Source organism: Centruroides sculpturatus, unplaced genomic scaffold, assembly GCF_000671375.1.
Source record: "Centruroides sculpturatus isolate CEXI.00-Female unplaced genomic scaffold, Cexi_2.0 scaffold306, whole genome shotgun sequence".
In the NCBI taxonomy this organism is placed as follows: domain Eukaryota; kingdom Metazoa; phylum Arthropoda; class Arachnida; order Scorpiones; family Buthidae; genus Centruroides; species Centruroides sculpturatus.
Genome location: NW_019384504.1, coordinates 378,267 through 401,002, shown reverse-complemented (window position 1 = coordinate 401,002; position 22,736 = coordinate 378,267). Strand labels below are relative to the sequence as shown.

Below are 22,736 nucleotides of genomic sequence, written 5' to 3'. Positions count from 1 at the left end.
CAATCTTTGGCTATGTCTTGGGCTACTCAAATATTTTACGTTTTTGATACTAAATTAACTTCTGAAGTATAATTTTTTATTGTTTTTATATTTTTCAATATATTTATTTTGTTTGTACAAAATAAAAAAATAATTTTTAACGATACAATAGTCTTCGTTAGGCTTAACAGTGATGAAAATTCAATGCAAAGCAACATGCAATGGAGAAAAATTTCAACACGGGATAGGTTAATATATTTTTTCGTATATAATTGGTTATCCGAAACATCGATCTTCCGAACAACCCAGTACCCAATTGATTCGGATAATCGACGCTCTACTGTACTTTATATCTAATTATTAAATTAGCCTTAGTATAGTCCAATAATACAATAGATCATTTGACATTATTTAAAAACCACACACACACACATACATACATACATATATATATTATTGTTTATATTCACTTATTAATAACTGGAAAATATTGTTCTCTAAATATAAACTAAAGCAATCATATATATATCCTTTATTTTGAAATTGTTGTTGTAAAAAAACCACACACACACACACACACACTGACAATTGCAACACTTCCACTTTCATAACTTAATGGTTCCTGGAAAAACTAGAAAATGAACTGAAATTTCTCTTCATAGGATCAACTTGCAAATAATTTTTGGTAGCACCATATCATGGCAAAAATGAATCTTTGTCTCATCAAAATTAACATAGTACAACAAACAATTTTATTTTGAAATGAAATGTTCATTTCAGTGTGTAAAAAAAGGAAAGTTGTGCGAGCCTTCCTTTTCTCCCAGATTAAAAAAAAAAAACATCCAAATAAAAAAAAATCCCAAAATGAAGCACTGAAAAACATTTCCTCTTTTCTGTGTACTCTCACTCAGCACTTGTATGTAAATCAAAAACACAACACCTTAATTTGCTGAGAATAGTAATTCGAAGTTAAGCTAAGTTTTTTTGATTGTGTTCGAAAAACTTAGCCTGATGATGGCCAACAGATTTGGCTGAAAACGTTAGCTTTTCATTAAAAGTTTTTCTCAGCAAATTAAGGTGTTGTGTTTTTGATTTACATACAAGTGCTGAGTGAGAGTACACAGAAAAGAGGAAATGTTTTTCAGTGCTTCATTTTGGGATTTTTTTTTATTTGGATGTTTTTTTTTTTTAATCTGGGAGAAAAGGAAGGCTCGCACAACTTTCCTTTTTTTACACACTGAAATGAACATTTCATTTCAAAATAAAATTGTTTGTTGTACTATGTTAATTTTGATGAGACAAAGATTCATTTTTGCCATGATATGGTGCTACCAAAAATTATTTGCAAGTTGATCCTATGAAGAGAAATTTCAGTTCATTTTCTAGTTTTTCCAGGAACCATTAAGTTATGAAAGTGGAAGTGTTGCAATTGTCAGTGTGTGTGTGTGTGTGTGTGGTTTTTTTACAACAACAATTTCAAAATAAAGGATATATATATGATTGCTTTAGTTTATATTTAGAGAACAAAATTTTTTATTTCAATTTAATTTTAAAATTTATTTTATTTTAAATAGGATTTAGTTGATGACTTGAATAGTGAATTATCTGGTAGATTTGAAGATGTTATTAATGCCTTAATGATGCCAGTTGTTGAATATATTGCCAAAGAATTGCGTCATGCCTTATCCGGTGCCGGAACTGATGAGGATGTCCTAATAGAAATTCTCTGTTCTAGTGAAAATAAAGAAATTCTTGCAATTAAAGAAGCTTATCAAACATGTATGTGTTTTTTTTTTGTTTTTTCCATAAATTGTTTATTTTTTTTTTTAAATTTATCTTTTTTATGTTCTAATTTCTTCTTTAAAATCAAATTCATCAGTATAAATTTAAAATTGTGTTTTTTAAAGAATAAGGAAGTTAGTGAATAAATTTAAATTTTATTTTTTTTTTTCTCATTAGTGTTTGATAGAAGTTTGGAAGATGATCTTGTGAGTGACACTTCTGGTGACTTCAGAAGATTGCTCGTATCAATGACTACTGTAAGTTTTTAATAATGTGTTTATTTTTTAAAATAGTTATAATTTTTTTTTTAAATTTGAAAAATAAAATATAATATATTAGGTTGGGGAAAAAGAAATCCATTATTTTTACGTTCATTTCAAGTCTTTATTTAACATGGTTCCGGTTGTTCGACTTGGATCAAATATGCACCGTTTTGTTTTATAATTTGTTGCCATTTTAAAGGTAACTTCATAATTCCTCTCTCGTAGAAGCCCTGGTCCCTATTGGCGAAAAACTTGACTAAGTGATTTTCNTAAGAAATTGGCATCAAGAGAGGATTGCGAAAATCACTTAGTCAAGTTTTTCGCCAATAGGGACCAGGGCTTCTACGAGAGAGGAATTATGAAGTTACCTTTAAAATGGCAACAAATTATAAAACAAAACGGTGCATATTTGATCCAAGTCGAACAACCGGAACCATGTTAAATAAAGACTTGAAATGAACGTAAAAATAATGGATTTCTTTTTCCCCAACCTAATATATTATATTTTATTTTTCAAATTTAAAAAAAAAATTATAACTATTTTAAAAAATAAACACATTATTAAAAACTTACAGTAGTCATTGATACGAGCAATCTTCTGAAGTCACCAGAAGTGTCACTCACAAGATCATCTTCCAAACTTCTATCAAACACTAATGAGAAAAAAAAAAATAAAATTTAAATTTATTCACTAACTTCCTTATTCTTTAAAAAACACAATTTTAAATTTATACTGATGAATTTGATTTTAAAGAAGAAATTAGAACATAAAAAAGATAAATTTAAAAAAAAAAATAAACAATTTATGGAAAAAACAAAAAAAAAACACATACATGTTTGATAAGCTTCTTTAATTGCAAGAATTTCTTTATTTTCACTAGAACAGAGAATTTCTATTAGGACATCCTCATCAGTTCCGGCACCGGATAAGGCATGACGCAATTCTTTGGCAATATATTCAACAACTGGCATCATTAAGGCATTAATAACATCTTCAAATCTACCAGATAATTCACTATTCAAGTCATCAACTAAATCCTATTTAAAATAAAATAAATTTTAAAATTAAATTGAAATAAAAAATTTTGTTCTCTAAATATAAACTAAAGCAATCATATATATATCCTTTATTTTGAAATTGTTGTTGTAAAAAAACCACACACACACACACACACACTGACAATTGCAACACTTCCACTTTCATAACTTAATGGTTCCTGGAAAAACTAGAAAATGAACTGAAATTTCTCTTCATAGGATCAACTTGCAAATAATTTTTGGTAGCACCATATCATGGCAAAAATGAATCTTTGTCTCATCAAAATTAACATAGTACAACAAACAATTTTATTTTGAAATGAAATGTTCATTTCAGTGTGTAAAAAAAGGAAAGTTGTGCGAGCCTTCCTTTTCTCCCAGATTAAAAAAAAAAAACATCCAAATAAAAAAAAATCCCAAAATGAAGCACTGAAAAACATTTCCTCTTTTCTGTGTACTCTCACTCAGCACTTGTATGTAAATCAAAAACACAACACCTTAATTTGCTGAGAAAAACGTTTAATGAAAAGCTAACGTTTTCAGCCAAATCTGTTGGCCATCATAAGGCTAAGTTTTTCGAACACAAACAAAATAGAACAAAAATTTTAAATACAAAAAATAAAATAACGAATAAAAATTATATATATATATGTATAAAGAAAAATAAAATGAAATAAAATGAAATAAAAAAACTCTTATTATAAAATATGTATATGAAAAATAAGCATAGGATAATTAAACATTATGCTAAATTCGATGAAACGCAAAGATATGATAAAAAAACACTAAAAACAAGGCATTAAGATCTGTCCAATCGCTTGATTAAGTACTTCCAAGCGGAAGGCAACCCTTCAGCGTCCCTAGAATTAATGCATGCATCATGCAATCTGCTCCTGTATATTTCAATCTTTTCGGCGCAAGTCGCCAAAGTCGGTGAATGTACTGGTTTAATAATACTTGCATCGTCCCACTTGACGATTGAGCCCTCAACTTGCGCCATTTGCGATATTATTGTGGCGTTAGATCCCTTACTGACATTGTATTTGTGTTCTTTCAATCAAGTTTAGGAGTCAGATTGAAAGAACACAAATACAATGTCAGTAAGGGATCTAACACCACAATACTATTGCAAATGGTGCAAGTTGAGGGCTCAATCGTCAAGTGGGACGATGCAAGTATTATTAAACCAGTACATTCACCGACTTTGGCAATTTGCGCCGAAAAGATTGAAATATACAGGAGCAGATTGCATGATGCATGCATTAATTCTAGGGACGCTGAAGGGTTGCCTTCCGCCTGGAAGTACTTAATCAAGCGATTGGACAGATCTTAATTAATGCCTTGTTTTTAGTGTTTTTTTATCATATCTTGCGTTTCATCGAATTTAGCATACTTAGCCTGATGATGGCCAACAGATTTGGCTGAAAACGTTAGCTTTTCATTAAAAGTTTTTCTCAGCAAATTAAGGTGTTGTGTTTTTGATTTCCTCTTTTCTAAAGATTTGCTAACCAATATGCACTACTATAAATAATTTTAAATTAAATTGAAACAAGAGTAGGATAAATAACTTTCAATTAAAAGGTTGAAAATTTTTTTAAGAAAAAGGAAGAAAATTTACTTTCATTTCCACAGTTAAGGAAGATTTACATTAGTCCACAATTAAAACAAATTTAATTAGCGATTCAACACATCCTTTCTTGTAATCCATGTTAATCAGGAGACCAAGACACTTAAATCAAGTTTTACTTTTTTTCTGCAATAAATTTTGAATTGATAGAAATTCAATCCCCTTCAGGCTACAGTTTTTTAAAAAGATTTTACATTTTTTGAGATTTGTATAACAAGGTTCTTTTTATGAATATTGAAATACATTAATTCAAAATGTTTTCTTTTGCTCTTCTGCCTCACATCTACAGTACTTTTAATAATAATGATATACCATAGGTACATTATAAATTTAAATATGGGAATGGAGATGACATAAATTCAAATATATTGCAATAATTCATTGTAACATTATATCTATAATTTGATATAAAAATATATAGCTATTTCAAAATATATATCTCTTTCTCTACACAGAATTCTTACATTATTTCTAATTAATAATAGGATTTTTTCACAACACAACACATTGCCCACAGTCTGATATTAATCTTGTTTCAAATGGTAAGAAAAATAAATGTATTACTGATGGAAATAGTGTAAGAATTCTTTTTAGAGAAAGATTTGAATCTTCTCAAATATTAAAAAAAAAAAATATTATTATTCAGTAAATTTTCGTCTGATGCAGAACTATTTGTTTAATAAAAATTACGACAGAAAAAATAAATGGTGATCTTTTTTGGCAGATTTTGTCTTTATTTTTATTAAAACATTATTATTGTGATAATTCATGTAAATGATGATGATGATATTATTAAGGGAATGAAGATCAATTTAGTTGACATATGGTATGATGTCAGTTAAGACGTATTGTAGACATGAAGCATAATAGAAAAAGAAATATATTAAAAACACATTAATTCAACAATCTTTCTCAAAAAAGATGAACAAAAAGATTTTTAAATTTTGAGATAATGTATTTTAAAAGACTGTAGCTTGAAGAATTTAATCAATCCAAAATTCATTGCTGAATAAAAAAGGTAAAACTCGATTTTAGTGGTCTTGGTCTCCGATTAATATGGATTACAAGAAAGAGCATTTGAATCACTAGGCCACTCAAGCAATCTGGGCATAGAAATTAAAGTCATAATTATGGGGCCTCTGACAATATTTGATATTAATATAAACCTCAATTTAAAAGAATATATGTTGTTCAAAACTGATTTAAGTCATAATAAGCTCACTTTATCCAGTAAGTTATGTATGTTTTTGAACTAGTTTAAAAAACAACACACATTTTTTTTTACACTATTATCTCAGAAAGCCATTGAAGAAAAAAAAACCTTGCATCACTGCTGTAGCCTGACATTTCATACAATCAACATTAGGTAATTTTATAAAAAAAATTAAATCCTAAAAAAATTACTTAACTTTTTAATTTTGTTGTAAAGGTTTCTCATTTTAAAAAAATGTTTAAAAACAGTAGAAGGCTACAACAATTAAATGTATTCAAAAGCTTTGATTTGTTTTTATCATTTGATAACTGCTGTAGAATGAAATTGGGATGTGCAATTTTGAATTAAAGTTGAGTTTATTGAAAAAAAAATGTATAAAAGCATATTAAAAAACCACATAATATATCCACAGAACAAGATGAAAGGTCTGATGAATACAAAAAAAACAGTAATTTTGAACTAGTGCAAGTCCTTAAATTGTGCAAAAACCTTTTCTGAATGAATTAGCTGCAAGTCAAATGGTACTTTTTATGATATATAAATAAGGAAAATTAAAAATACCTTTTGCTTATAAAGAGCAAAATTTAAACTTTTTCAAATTATTATTATAATACATAACATTACAACAAATCAACACATTTATAAATTCATTTAAGATGGCAGCTTAAACAATCACCATCACTACCACCACCAAAGCCAAATCGCTTTTTATCCAATTATTAAATTTGCCTTAACATAACAATTATTATTAAGTAATTTGCCAGTTATTTATCAGGCTATAACTGTTTTAAAACATGCATAAAAAGGATAGTATTGTCATAAGTTGTGTATATTCATAGATTTGTTATATCTCAAGTCAAAGATTTCCTGTATATATTACATAAATTTAAAAATATTTTCTAATAAAAACGTTTAAAAATCTTACCCTTCCAAACTGAGTTTTGTAAGCAACACTAATTTCTTGGCGTTGCTGATTTGTACGATGGGCTAATATATCAATGATTGCAGCTTCATCAGTGCCTATTTACAAAATAGATCATCACTTAATTAAGGCAATTTAATATATATTTTATAAAAAAAAATGAAATAAAAATTACCTAATCCTTTCATAGCACTTCTTAGTTGCTGGGCATCATCTTCTGGATTAAAAGGTTGATAATATTTAACAGTACCCTCAGGCTGTAATAAAATATTTTATTACCAAAAAAAAATCAATTTCCAGATCTTTACATACAATATATATCTAAATTAAAAACACAGAAAAACCTCAATTGTTAGTTCTAATAAAAATTACTTTTATAAATGAATAATAATCCAAAATAAAAATTTTCACAAGCTTGAAAGTCAAATTAGAAAGTCTTACACCATGATTATTTACTGCCAATACCTGATCATTCCTTAAGTTAAGCAATACAAATATTTTAGATAAATACATATAAGAAGCATAATCTTTCATCTAAATGAATTACACAGTAATGTTCCTAATGTTCACTTTTGAAACTATTACTAATTTCAAAAACCACCTCTCTCTCTTTTCTTTTTCTTTCTAGAAAAAGAAAAGAGAAAGGTATTTTGAAATATATATATAGAAGTTCTACTTTACTGCAAATAGAGTTGAAACTATTAACTACTAGCAGACCCCGCCACGCCTTGTTGTGGCTCAAAATGTATCTATTATAAATGTATAACACTTCCCCCCTGGGAGAAAATTTTTCGAAAAATCCCTTCTTAGTGTACATTCTGTTGACGTACTCTATTAAAACGCAATCAAAAACGCAAAAACCCGCATCTAAAATAGTATAATAGAAGCCAAGTTTTTCACAGTAAGCCTTAATCCTGTCCCTCTCCCTCGTGGGGGGAATATCGAAAAATCCCTTCTTACTGTACATTCTGTTGACGTACTCTATTAAAACGCAATAAATCAATGAATATTATACAACAAGAAATGTTACTGAATTAAGAATTTAAGAATAAATAAAATTTATAGGACTTGCACAACATGCAATTAAGTTAATTCAAAAATTAGATATTCAATAGTTCTACAATTTCTTGCAATTCAGAATGCTAACTACCCTTCTAATTATTATAAAATCAGTACAGGAATCAAGTGAACAACCAAAAGATAAAAACAAGACAAATTTTAATGTAGATGCCAACATATAAGTAATTATGCAAGTCAAAATACTTTGTATTTTAGAAGATAAAATAGTTAATACTATATTGATTTTAACTGTTATTTAATGTTTAAAATTTTTTCAGGAATTCAGACTAGGATTTGACACAATAAAAATCAGCATTGTAATCAGTGATCATATTTTTGAAATACAAAATTCAGTAAAATTACAATTATTTTACTGAATTCACTACTTCAAAAATCAATCATTTGTCCATAAATATTAGTAATAATCATAGCAGATCTTCAATTTTTGTTTTGTTGGAAAATAAATTTAAAATTGCCATCATTATTGCAAATTTTTTATAAATTTTGTAACCTTCCGCAATCTAAGATAAAAGTTGATTAAGTACAAAAAAAAAAACTTGATAAATCTATCAATATTATTGAAGTGAACACTTAAAATTATATGCATATATATTTTTAGTTCTAATAAATATATAAAAGTAATATATAATTAATTTCTTTTGTAAAAAGTAAAGAAATTTTACATTGAATTTAGATATTTACCATTTTTAATTTCCAACTTGGATAGGCTGAAGGATAATATCTCTGGAAAAGATACGGTACTCCAGGAGCCTGTAAAATAAAAATAATTCTAAATTTAACTTCATTCTTGGTAAAGAATATATATATATATATAGATCAAAAACAAATATCCATTGCAGTTTTGAGAAGAAAATTAAAACCTTTCATAACAAAAAAAAATTATTTTAATTGTGTTTGTTCAGGATTGAAATTTGTTAAATCCAAGCAGCTTAAAAGTAATTTAACCAATTCAATAAGATTTTGCACTAATAGCAACAGGTAGTAAAAACATCTTGTTCAAAAATTCAAGGTAAAATTACACTATACAAAACTTAAAAGATCTGAAAATTATTTTTAAAAAAAGTTATCTAAATTCATTGCCGCAAAAATACTTTATTGCCTGCACCTTTAAATTATGAAAATGGTTACTATGTTTTTTTTTAAAAAAAAGGCTTTCAGACTCCGATATTCTATTTTTCTTACTAATTAGAATTGTTTTTAAAAGCACTAAATCTAACACAAAGTCTTGCACTCACAGTTGCAAATTACTGGGTGTGTCAGTATTCAGTATCTAAATGAACATTTATTTTATCTTAACTGGTTACTTCAATATTTAAACTTAAATTAATTTTATTTAAAATATCAGAACTATAGCATCAAGAAAACTTTGACAAAAATGTTTTAAATACTGAAATTCTTCAGGTTTTTAAAATCATAACAAAATTATTGAAATGTTGTTAATCAAGAATAAAAACACTCAAAAACATCCAAAGTATTTTTCCATTTTAATTGTAACATGCTAAAAATGAGAAAAAGTATTTCTTATTTTTAATTCATGCAATTATAAAAATTCTTTTAATGAGAAATGATAATTGAGCTGAAGTTGTTCCATCATTTCTCATTAAAATAAAAAAAATTTTTTTTCTGTTATATGAAAAAAAAATTCATTTTTATATCAAGAAAATTCTAGTTAATTTTCTATTATGAAAGTTACCACCATTAATTCATTGTTTCACAACTTTTAATTAACAGTGATTGATGTTTTAAGCAGTGTAAAAACAAAATTTCTTCCTGTTTTACTTTGAAAAATTTAGTTATTTTGGGATATTACAAATTTTGATTACACAAAAAAAGATATCCTGTAATAATTGATATTTATGAATTTATATGAATCAAAATAGAAATAAAAATTTAGATAGTTTTAAAGAATTATTTTAAATGAAAAATTAGGGTAAATTTTATAAAGTTTTATTCACATGACCTATAAATCTGTAAAATACATTCATGACTCAAAGCTGTAGATTAACTTGATGGAAAAAGAAAAAAAAAAGTCGTGCAGCTATTATTTTACCCGTAAATTAATCTGTCCATATGGTAGAGTTTTAAATTGCATATAGTAATGGCTATTTATAAACGCTAAATTAAGCTACAATTACGGGTACCCTCAATATTTTTTAATGACACTAAGGAAATTTTCTCAAAGTATGTATGACCAAGCGGAGAAATCCAACTTAAAATAAACCCACGCGGATATTTCTCAAATGCATCACTTCCTCCTGCAGTCCAGCGAAAATCAGTGTCATTCAAGGGTGTGTAGATGTAAAACTGGCAAGCTGCCAAATCAACTGACCAATATTTCAAAAAAATAAAAAATTAAAAAGAATACGGTGCCAAATTTCGTGTAAGATAACTGACAGAATCTAAAAAAAATATAGTGATTTAGTACAAAAACAAAATTAAAAACAAACTGAATAAAAAATAGAAATGAAGGAAGTCCTATGTTCAAATTTAAATTTAGAGAATTCAGAAAAATGAGGGTGGAGAAGAGGTTGACGCCCGAAAAACTTTCAAAATCGTTTTAATTTTAATAATAATAGAGGGGGCACATTTTTAAACTATCAGATTATATTTTAGAACAAAAAAATTTAAAAAATACTTTAATTTTTTAGTACTAGATTTAATGTCAATTCAGCAGAAATAGAACAAACTATTTACATTTTCTGTTATAACGCAAGATTTATACTGAACACACTAATAATTAACCTTTTTTTATATGTGTGTGTGTATGTGTGTGTGTATTCTACGAATCAATTTACGTAATAGATTACATTTAACACTGAAATAAAAACGTTTCTGTGTCTCATGTCTACACCGGAAATGCTAACGAGACGAATTTTCAGACAAATATATAAACTTAAACTACATAAAATGCAACCTATTTAACAGTGATTAAACTAAAATTAGAAAACGACAAACCTCTTAATTTACTCCTAATCGGAAAACTGAACTCGGATGTCAAACTCGGAACTCACAAAACAAGTCCGTACTGCAAGCGAGTGTCTGCTTTTATCGAGAGAAAATGAGTCACGCCGAAACTGGGATGCGATCAACGTCGTGTGACGACGTGACGTCGCTTTACGTAACTTTTACAGCGCCAGAAAGTTTTCTATCGATTTTCATTTCCGGACGGAAGTTACTTAAATTGTCAAGAAAATAGGACACGTACCGAATCTTAAAGTAGTGAAGAAAATTCCGATACTAATGTATTTCATTATATGTAAATTAGCTAAAAATAAAATAAGAACGTATCCAAAAAGATTAAATGCTTAAAGAATTTTTTATTTAAATGTTTTACTAATAATCTATATCATTGCTTTACTATATACATTTTTTACTAACATATTAGTAACTTTATTACTTATAGCTGCGTCAACACAAACGTCATTTTCGTGATAACGTGTTTTAAAATAAGTATACTGTTCGCTTTTTACATCATAGAAAGAATTTAAACAGATGCTTTCTATCCTTTCTAAGATTTCAACAAAATTTAATTCAAGTTTTTGCATTGATTGCGAATACTGTATTCTCGACACACCCACCAATTACACATCAAGTTTACTCATACTTACTCTTTAATCTACTGACAGAAAAAAAGTTTAACTTTTTACCATTTACCTATTGAAAAATCCGTTTGACTATTTTTAATAAATATTTTAGTGTGCCGACGTCATTAAGTTTATACAATAGAAATTGTTGCGAGATGAAAGCTAAGTTCGCACGCCCACGATGTGATAATGAACTGTCGCCCACTTCGTCCTTTCTTAAAATTAATACTGATATAATAAAAAGTTCAAACGTGTTACAAACAATTCCCGGTGATGTAAACGTATAAAAATAAATAAATAAATAAAATTTATACGAGTTCAACTGCTTCCCAGCGAGTTTATCGACGTATTATGGCCAAATAAAATTCTTCCCGAGTGGTTTCATTAATTGTATGATCTAGTTTAGTCTCAAAACATTTTATTGTTAATAAAAAAAACTAGAATTGGTACGGTGTACCAATTAATATTTTCACAATAGGTACAGTTCTAATCTTATCCGCTATTATTCCTGTGAAATCTTTCGTCGCTATGATGATGTGTTTGACCTGTAAAAAATCAACCATGTTTCTTTGTTTATAAAAACGTATTTAACACTTCATAGCAGATACTTTATTAAAAGGATAAAACCGTAACTTATTGCTGATCGAGTAACTTTGTAAATACACAACAGAAAAATAAACCGAGTTTTACACTTATTCCTAAATAAATCGATTAAGCTTTAAATCAATATCTTTATATAATAATAGTCTTCCGCAGGAAGTTCTATTTCCGCAAACGCAAGCATCCCTTCACTTAAAAATTTTCGAACTAGTTTTCAAGGTGAACATTTCTTATACTTTTCCTTGTATACAGACGGGGGAATTCAGCTATTGTTTAAGTTATATATATGTTATAGGTCTCAGGTGTGCATATAAAACACGGAATAATACAGACAATATATCATTTTCTCCTGTAGGGAGTCTCCGAGGTGATGAATATTTTATAAACGAAAATCCATCCATTATCAATTATTCATCATCTCTTCTTTAGTAAATAATATATCGAGCAAATGTCAAAAGTAATTATATTAATGCATTTGCAAATGTAAATTGTGAAGAAACAATAGAGGATGGAAAGAAAACAGACTATCATAAAAATATACTAAAAACTAATAAAATAATTATTTTTCAATAATTTTTATTTAGTAGTAACAATTTCTAAATGAACAATTTTAAAAATAAAATACCGTATATATAAGTAAAACATTTATCTTTTCAAATAAACAATTTTTTTCAAAAAAATTACGTGAATAAATTTAAAATTAATATGATTTGTAATAGTTTTAAAGAATTATTTTAAATGAAAAATTAGGGTAAATTTTATAAAGTTTTATTCACATGACCTATAAATCTGTAAAATACATTCATGACTCAAAGCTGTAGATTAACTTGATGGAAAAAGAAAAAAAAAAGTCGTGCAGCTATTATTTTACCCGTAAATTAATCTGTCCATATGGTAGAGTTTTAAATTGCATATAGTAATGGCTATTTATAAACGCTAAATTAAGCTACAATTACGGGTACCCTCAATATTTTTTAATGACACTAAGGAAATTTTCTCAAAGTATGTATGACCAAGCGGAGAAATCCAACTTAAAATAAACCCACGCGGATATTTCTCAAATGCATCACTTCCTCCTGCAGTCCAGCGAAAATCAGTGTCATTCAAGGGTGTGTAGATGTAAAACTGGCAAGCTGCCAAATCAACTGACCAATATTTCAAAAAAATAAAAAATTAAAAAGAATACGGTGCCAAATTTCGTGTAAGATAACTGACAGAATCTAAAAAAAATATAGTGATTTAGTACAAAAACAAAATTAAAAACAAACTGAATAAAAAATAGAAATGAAGGAAGTCCTATGTTCAAATTTAAATTTAGAGAATTCAGAAAAATGAGGGTGGAGAAGAGGTTGACGCCCGAAAAACTTTCAAAATCGTTTTAATTTTAATAATAATAGAGGGGGCACATTTTTAAACTATCAGATTNTGAAGCTTGAAAATAATAATTTCTAATTTAGTAGATACTAAAAAATGCATTTCTGCACTGGATCAGTTCACTCTCCTTAGGCAATATATGACCAGTTTTCCATCATGTTGACCTTGGTGCAGACATTATCTAGTACAAATTATAGTATTTTAGTTCAGGTATATTCCTACTTTTGAACAATCAGCACACTCATATTAAAAACATAACCTTCAGTAATTTTAATTAACCAGAATAATCACTCTTTTCCAGCATTATGATTTTTTAGGCATAAATATTTTTGTATATTATTCTTTCCTTCTAATGTATACAGAATTATTTTACAGAATACAAATAAACCAACAATAACAATCCACGAAACCTTTTTTTTTACAAGTGTTAAGTAGTTGGAAATCATTTTGTCAAATAAACCAACACACTGAAAATCCATTACATTTAACTACTTTAATTATTACAATACTTTTAATCACAAAATACTGCCGAAAGTTTTTATTTTAACTATTAAAGATTATTTTAAATTTTATTTCTTTTTCTGAAAACTGTTACCATTCTGAATTAATATTTTTTCCTTTAACCATTTTACCCTTATCAACATTAATTAAAATAATTTCTTTATATTCCTTTAGCCTCATCAATTCTTCAATAATTTAAATCTGTATTAACTAAAAATCCTAGAAAGAACATTTTAAATATATCTGATATTTATCAAAGATATTATTCACACTGATACTTCATATACATTTCTTGAAAAATAATTCTTTAATTTATTTCTGTATTTTTCTCATAACCATAAAAGAGCTAATGAAATTAATCAATTGAAACAGATGATAATTCAATAAACAACAACATATTGAAATTTCCTAAGATAAGAATAAATGTAAATATATGAATAATGTATTTGATTTGTATTTTATATTTATGCAATAAAGTTATTACTGTGTATATTTTTTATGCTAAAATTTTTGGGTATGGAAAATAAATGCCTTTATTTTCCATACCCAAAAACTGACTTAATATTTTCAAAACATTCTAACAGTTTAAACATAAATTAATTATAAATCATTATGGATTAAAATGTTTGATATTTCTGTATATAGTTTTTAAATTCAAAATAAGAAATAAACTAAATTTTAAAAATATGTATACAATAATAAAAATTAAATTATAAAATTTATGAATCATAAAAATACTAAAAATATTTAAGTAATGATNAGTGACAAGCAGCTTAGTAAGAAAACCAATGAAAGAATCGCAATTAGTTTGCTTGCTTAGCAGCTTCTTGTTAGGAATACCCAATAGTATACAACAGAAACGTTAATCAAGCAGAAATTAATATTTTAAATTATTTAAAATCAATACAATAAATAATTCTGCTAAAGTTCGGCATTTCTATTAACGGATAAAATAAGCTATTCCTAATTACTAAATCAGTTTTTTTGTTCAGTAAGAGAATTGTTATTGTTAGAAAACAAAAATGAATAAAGAATAAACTATATTTTCAATAAAAATTATTTAATGCAAAGAATAAATAAAATATTCTGCCTAACATATGCATAGATATAGAAAATCTAACAATGAATTCTTTGCAAATTAAATTAAGCAATAATAAAATTTTAATTGGCACAAAATTATGGAACTCCTACTGTTCACTTAATAAATACTAAATTAAACTTAACTGCAGTCAAAATTAATTTTTAGTTTCTAGTATTAAAAACAAAAATATCTAATAATATCTGTAAATTTCAAGTTTAAAATTAGTGTAATGAAACTGGGAAGATAAAGAAAGTAAAAACAAATATTATTTAATTAATATCTATCTTTGAACTATTTGAAGCTTGAAAATAATAATTTCTAATTTAGTAGATACTAAAAAATGCATTTCTGCACTGGATCAGTTCACTCTCCTTAGGCAATATATGACCAGTTTTCCATCATGTTGACCTTGGTGCAGACATTATCTAGTACAAATTATAGTATTTTAGTTCAGGTATATTCCTACTTTTGAACAATCAGCACACTCATATTAAAAACATAACCTTCAGTAATTTTAATTAACCAGAATAATCACTCTTTTCCAGCATTATGATTTTTTAGGCATAAATATTTTTGTATATTATTCTTTCCTTCTAATGTATACAGAATTATTTTACAGAATACAAATAAACCAACAATAACAATCCATGAAACCTTTTTTTATATGTGTGTGTGTATGTGTGTGTGTATTCTACGAATCAATTTACGTAATAGATTACATTTAACACTGAAATAAAAACGTTTCTGTGTCTCATGTCTACACCGGAAATGCTAACGAGACGAATTTTCAGACAAATATATAAACTTAAACTACATAAAATGCAACCTATTTAACAGTGATTAAACTAAAATTAGAAAACGACAAACCTCTTAATTTACTCCTAATCGGAAAACTGAACTCGGATGTCAAACTCGGAACTCACAAAACAAGTCCGTACTGCAAGCGAGTGTCTGCTTTTATCGAGAGAAAATGAGTCACGCCGAAACTGGGATGCGATCAACGTCGTGTGACGACGTGACGTCGCTTTACGTAACTTTTACAGCGCCAGAAAGTTTTCTATCGATTTTCATTTCCGGACGGAAGTTACTTAAATTGTCAAGAAAATAGGACACGTACCGAATCTTAAAGTAGTGAAGAAAATTCCGATACTAATGTATTTCATTATATGTAAATTAGCTAAAAATAAAATAAGAACGTATCCAAAAAGATTAAATGCTTAAAGAATTTTTTATTTAAATGTTTTACTAATAATCTATATCATTGCTTTACTATATACATTTTTTACTAACATATTAGTAACTTTATTACTTATAGCTGCGTCAACACAAACGTCATTTTCGTGATAACGTGTTTTAAAATAAGTATACTGTTCGCTTTTTACATCATAGAAAGAATTTAAACAGATGCTTTCTATCCTTTCTAAGATTTCAACAAAATTTAATTCAAGTTTTTGCATTGATTGCGAATACTGTATTCTCGACACACCCACCAATTACACATCAAGTTTACTCATACTTACTCTTTAATCTACTGACAGAAAAAAAGTTTAACTTTTTACCATTTACCTATTGAAAAATCCGTTTGACTATTTTTAATAAATATTTTAGTGTGCCGACGTCATTAAGTTTATACAATAGAAATTGTTGCGAGATGAAAGCTAAGTTCGCACGCCCACGATGTGATAATGAACTGTCGCCCACTTCGTCCTTTCTTAAAATTAATACTGATATAATAAAAAGTTCAAACGTGTTACAAACAATTCCCGGTGATGTAAACGTATAAAAATAAATAAATAAATAAAATTTATACGAGTTCAACTGCTTCCCAGCGAGTTTATCGACGTATTATGGCCAAATAAAATTCTTCCCGAGTGGTTTCATTAATTGTATGATCTAGTTTAGTCTCAAAACATTTTATTGTTAATAAAAAAAACTAGAATTGGTACGGTGTACCAATTAATATTTTCACAATAGGTACAGTTCTAATCTTATCCGCTATTATTCCTGTGAAATCTTTCGTCGCTATGATGATGTGTTTGACCTGTAAAAAATCAACCATGTTTCTTTGTTTATAAAAACGTATTTAACACTTCATAGCAGATACTTTATTAAAAGGATAAAACCGTAACTTATTGCTGATCGAGTAACTTTGTAAATACACAACAGAAAAATAAACCGAGTTTTACACTTATTCCTAAATAAATCGATTAAGCTTTAAATCAATATCTTTATATAATAATAGTCTTCCGCAGGAAGTTCTATTTCCGCNTTTCAACTGAATTATGATAAATGATAGAACACTCTGAGATTCATATAGTACTAGAATATTAAAAGTTGACTTGATAGAAATAGAGTATTAAAAAATAAATAAAAATTGATTTTCTTTAACATTATGTCTATGGAGATGCTTTTTTTTATTTTCAAAAATTTATTTGAACTCCTTCCAATCTAGATAATAAATGAAAAATTGGTTAATGAAATAAAGACAATTAATAGATATTTTTGAGATAGATGAGGACATGCACTTGCAAGAAGGTGAAATAAATTCAATGTTGAAAATAGAATAGGTTAAAGGAGGGAAACTGAATTAACATCAATTGGTTTTCATTGATTTGATTTTCATTACAAATAAATTTTATTCAGACATAGTGAATTACAAAAATTAATTTAAAGAATCTTTATCATCAGATATTTCTTGAGCCTCAACATTAAAAATGTCAATAAGAGAATTATTGAACATATTAAAATCTTGGTAGTGTGAGTATTATAATCCAAGAAACTACATCACAACTGTAGTTTGTGGCACTTCACAAAAATTCTCAAAACAAAGATAATTCCAAAAATACTCTAGAACTCTCCAAAACTTTTCAAACTCCATTTTTTTACTTTGCCCTTGCAAGTACAGATCTTCATCTATCTCAAAAACATCTACTAATATGTCTTTATTTCGTCATTAATTTTCATTTTATCATCTAACTTGAATAGGGTTCAAATAAATTTTTGAAAATAAAAAAATTCTTTGTAGCCGTAATGTTAAAGAATACCAATTTTTAGTTGTTTTTTACTCAATTTCCAGTAAGTCAAAAATTCTAATATTCTAGCATTATATGCAATTCAAAGTGTTCTATCCTTTACTACAACTTAGTTCAAATCATTCTTGCAATGTTAAGAAAAATTATGAAATGAGGTCCTTTGAAAAATATTTTAAATATAAACTCAATTCTTGACAAAGTATTCAATTCAATCTTTCTCTCTCAGTAGTAGTATTATTTGCAAACATTTTAATTTAAGAACTTTCAGTTTTTATTAATTATCTTAAAAATATTAAATCTGCACTAAAATAAGGATATAAGTCATAAAAATAAATTTATATGACATAACCTTATTTCTTGTTTTTTTCTTTGTTTTTTTTTCTTGTTTCAATATTTGTCTTACTTGGAAGATTTTGACAATATTCCAAAATTGATGTAAATCTCAATTTATATTGTTAAGTATATTTTAAAATCTGAAAGTTTTTTACTTGCGTTATTATACAAAACTACACTAATTTCCAAATTTATACATTTTAACTAATCTTAATTACTATTCAAAAATGTGTAATTATTATAATAATAAAAATAACTAAGAAAGTATTTTAGCTTAAGAAGTAAAATAATTTTTATGTGTAATTAATTATAAGTATACAAAATATATAGTTTTTCAGGTTAAAAAAGTAGACTCCAAAGCATTACACATGAGACAAATATTTAATTAAAGAATTCCACAAGGGCATAGAATATGACATCATCAACAATAGAACAAAGAAGAGAAAATAGGTTGAAATCAGAAACTGGTTTTAATCATAGACAGTTCATCTACCTCTTTGTATATTCTTGACAATCAAGAAAGCATAATTTCTATCTTTTAAGTACTTTAAATATTTTATAAATGTGTTTATTTAAAATAAAAAACCAAGATCAAATTATAAATATTTAAACAAATTGAAAAAACAAAAAAAGTTTTGAAAATACATAAATATTGTGCATTATATTCACTTAACAATAGAAAATCTATTATGAATGGTGCTTTGTTCATAAAAATATAGATTAATATTATTTAATTAAAAACTAAAAATTCACTAAAGTAAAAAATTAGAATATATCCATTATAAATTTATATTTTGTGATTTTGAGTCACAGGAATTTTGATTTTGATCCTGGAAGATTATCAATAATGGTAATTTTTTGTAAGATGGATTAAAATAAATTTCCAAATCTGTATGATAATATTTCTCCAACTAGAATTTTCATTATTTTGATCAACTTATTTATCTTGCAGATTGCTATAAATTTTACAGGTATATACTGTATCTAGCAGAGCTTGTAATAAAAACTTGGAAAGAACAGAGCATTATCTAGTGGTTTTAAAAAATTATTTTAAAAATGCCTGCAAGGATCATATTAGAACACTATACTTAATATAGTAACCTACTGTATAGAAAGTATAGAATAGTGGTATAGAAAAATCTATATTATTTTAGTAAACTCAACTTATTGTGAAATAGATAAATGATAATTGTTTTAACTTTTTAATTTTAGTTTATATATTTTCTGAAATAAAAATAAGTTCACAAATTAAGATAAGTTACTTGCACAAATTTTTCATTTTCATTTGTTAATTAAGGAGGGGAGAAACTGCATTTGTAGATATCTCCTTTAATTTATGGTGGTTTATATAAGCACATCATTAGATATTAGATGGAAAGGAAAGAGGTAATTTCATTGAAAAATTGTGAGCATTGTTTTTTACATAGAGTTAATATATATGACATGTTTATAGTCTTAATATGGACACTTAATGACTATATTAGGAACCCATGTACTTGATGTTTTAATCATAAATAACTTAAAAGTGTAATAAAATTTCCAAAAACCAATATAATTTACAACTATTATCATGGACATCCAAAGAAAATTTTCCTGGGGAAGGGGAAAAGCTTGGAAATAAATAATTATATCAATAAATTTTTATTTAGTTATTTAATTTTTTGGAATTTTTTCACAAATAGATTGTAGAATACAGTATTGCATCAAAGTGTCCCATAATTGAGGGCGTAAGGTTACATATCTCAATCACTTTTACAATTATAATTTGTGAAATATTTTTACTTGATCCCAGGGAAGGAGAAGTGATTCATTTGCCCTGTCTGTGGAGGCCCATGATTGCTATTAAAAAAAAAATATCCAAAAAAACTGGTTTTGATAATCTACAACAATTGTCAATGATTGAAGTTTTATAGTACAATTGTAAAAAAAGAAAACTGTTTTCTCTCTTGGTAATTATGTGGTTAATTTATATTGTGTTCATTATGGAAACTTCTCTTATGAATATACATACATTGTTATAAGGAATGGGGTTGTCAAAACTGGAAAAAATAAGCTTATGGCCATATTAGAAACATATCCATATTTAGTAAACTTATCTTATTAATAACAAACTTAAAATATGCAGGATAGTTGTTATAATGTGCACTGAGTAATTCATACTCATTGACTCCTTGACCTAACCTTTTACCATGTTCTAATCTAAAAACAATAGAAAAGTTATAATTTTTTTTTTTTAGAAAAAATTTTTTGCCCATTAAATTGAGATCTGTTATATTGAAGATCTACTATAATTAATAAAAAAAAACAGTAAAATAAAATATATTTTATATTTTTTAGTTGTATTTAAAAAGTGAAAAATAATTTAAAATGCTATTAGAATTACACTCAAATTAAAAAATAAAACTAAGTTGTTTAAAAAATTTTAAATTATGTTTTTTAAGTATTGCTTTACTGTAGAATTTTTAGCAAAAAGATATTAAAATCAAACACTTACATTTATTAACTGATTATTATTTTTGCAATCATTACAAATATCTAGTCTAGAAAAATACTTTTATATTTGTTTTGTCTTCAGCAATGGTATCTAATTGCTTTAGTAGTTTGTTCACATATTCTTGTTAGCAATTATATAGGAACTTCATTTGATGTTCGAAATGAAATGCAAAGTCTACTCAATTTCAATTCAATTTATTAATTCCTTAAGGGTTAGAAACCCTGAATGAGAGAAAATACATTAGTTAAAATTTTGTTTAACAAATTATGAAATGAAAACAATATATAAGTCCATACATCTTTAACAATTCCACACAATATCAATTTTATAAATAACAAAAGTGTTAAATTCCAATCTAATGTGCAAAAATTTAATACAATAAAAAAGTAAATGTTGTATTTAAGCTAAATAGGTTTTTATAATACAGAATATGTAATTTTGGTAAATTGATAAATTCAGAAATGTCCCGAATTTGAATTCCATGATGTGTGAAAGAACCTACCAATGTTTTGTGCAAAGATTTGTGCAAATAAATATTAGTGGATGTGATTGAACTGTGAATTTTAATTACTTCTTTTATTCTTGACATAAGTTTTTTTTATAAATTTGAAATGATTAGCAAAAGTTAAAGGAGAAACAAAGATGACTCCCAGATAAGAAATCTCTAACTATTCCCTATATATTTATAGTCAATAAAAATTTGTCTGCTTTTCAAACTTCATTTGATGTTTGAAATGAAATGCACAGTCCAGTCTATTGATAATATCCTTCATTCATTGCTCAATTATACATGTGATCAAATTAAAAGCATTTCAAAATTTTTATTACTATGAAAATTTTGAAATGCTTTTAATTAGAATTAAATTAGAGAATTAAATAGAATTAAAGGAATTAAAATTAGAAACTATATTTAGATCTTATTTTATGTAATAAATTTTGAATTAAAATTTTTGTTTTGATTATGATTAGATATAATTATATTGACATAATTTATCATTTAATATTTGGATCAGGTTCAAGAAATATTTACTGTATTAGTTTTAGTGTTTAGTTTCTGCATTTTGATGATAAAATAAAAAAAATATAAATATTGAACCATTTTTTAATTGTTCATATATTTTTACTAGTATTTGTAAAATTTTAAGTGATATGATTATCAAATATATATTGTTTTATGGCTCTACTAGTCATGATAGATTCACATATACAGCAAAACTTGTTCTAATAGAGATATGATTAACATAAATTTCTTTCAAATTTAAACCTTTATAAATTAATTCTATTTAAATTATTAATTTAAAAAATGGAAAAATTAGAAATTATGTTGCATTTAATAAGTATATAACCATTATTGCATAAAACATTAAGTATAATTTTAATCAAATTATATAGAAGTATAATTTTAGTCCTCCTACTTTAATTATACTAAAATTTTACTACTAGAGGATAATTTTAATAAAATTATCCTCTAGGAGTTACAAGTACAGTTCCTCTAGGAGTATAATTTTAATAAAATTATACTCCTAGAGGAACTGCACTTGTACAAATGACATCTCTAAAACCATCTAATGCAGTAAAAACTTCTTTATTCAAATGTTTTCAATCATCTTAAACAATCTTCTTCAGGAAAAATTACATTCTAAAAGAACATTCAAGAGTTTTTCAGTTAGACATTCATTCCTTTAGAACAGGGCCGGATTAACCCATTTTGGGGCCCTAGACATTTTCTTCTTCTGGGTCCCCTCCCGGCTCTTTCAATTAATAAATCTTGTTACTATTTATTAAATTTCATACGGACACTGCAGCTGCTTTATAAAAAAATAAAAGCAAAAT

At 26.3% G+C, this 22,736-nt stretch overlaps 1 protein-coding gene across 1 annotated transcript in view; it reads right to left on the bottom strand.

The window, feature by feature from the left end:
• The window catches only part of LOC111622164 (annexin A13-like), a 48,714-nt gene that overhangs the window by 9,336 nt on the left and 16,642 nt on the right, over positions 1-22,736 (bottom strand). The window contains exons 3-7 of the mRNA XM_023364500.1: positions 8,586-8,654; positions 7,000-7,081; positions 6,828-6,922; positions 2,858-3,062; positions 2,598-2,677 (exon numbers count right to left, since the gene is read on the bottom strand). Of these exons, the coding sequence (XP_023220268.1) occupies positions 2,598-2,677; positions 2,858-3,062; positions 6,828-6,922; positions 7,000-7,081; positions 8,586-8,654 (531 nt within the window). The remainder of the gene's footprint in view (positions 1-2,597; positions 2,678-2,857; positions 3,063-6,827; positions 6,923-6,999; positions 7,082-8,585; positions 8,655-22,736) is intronic.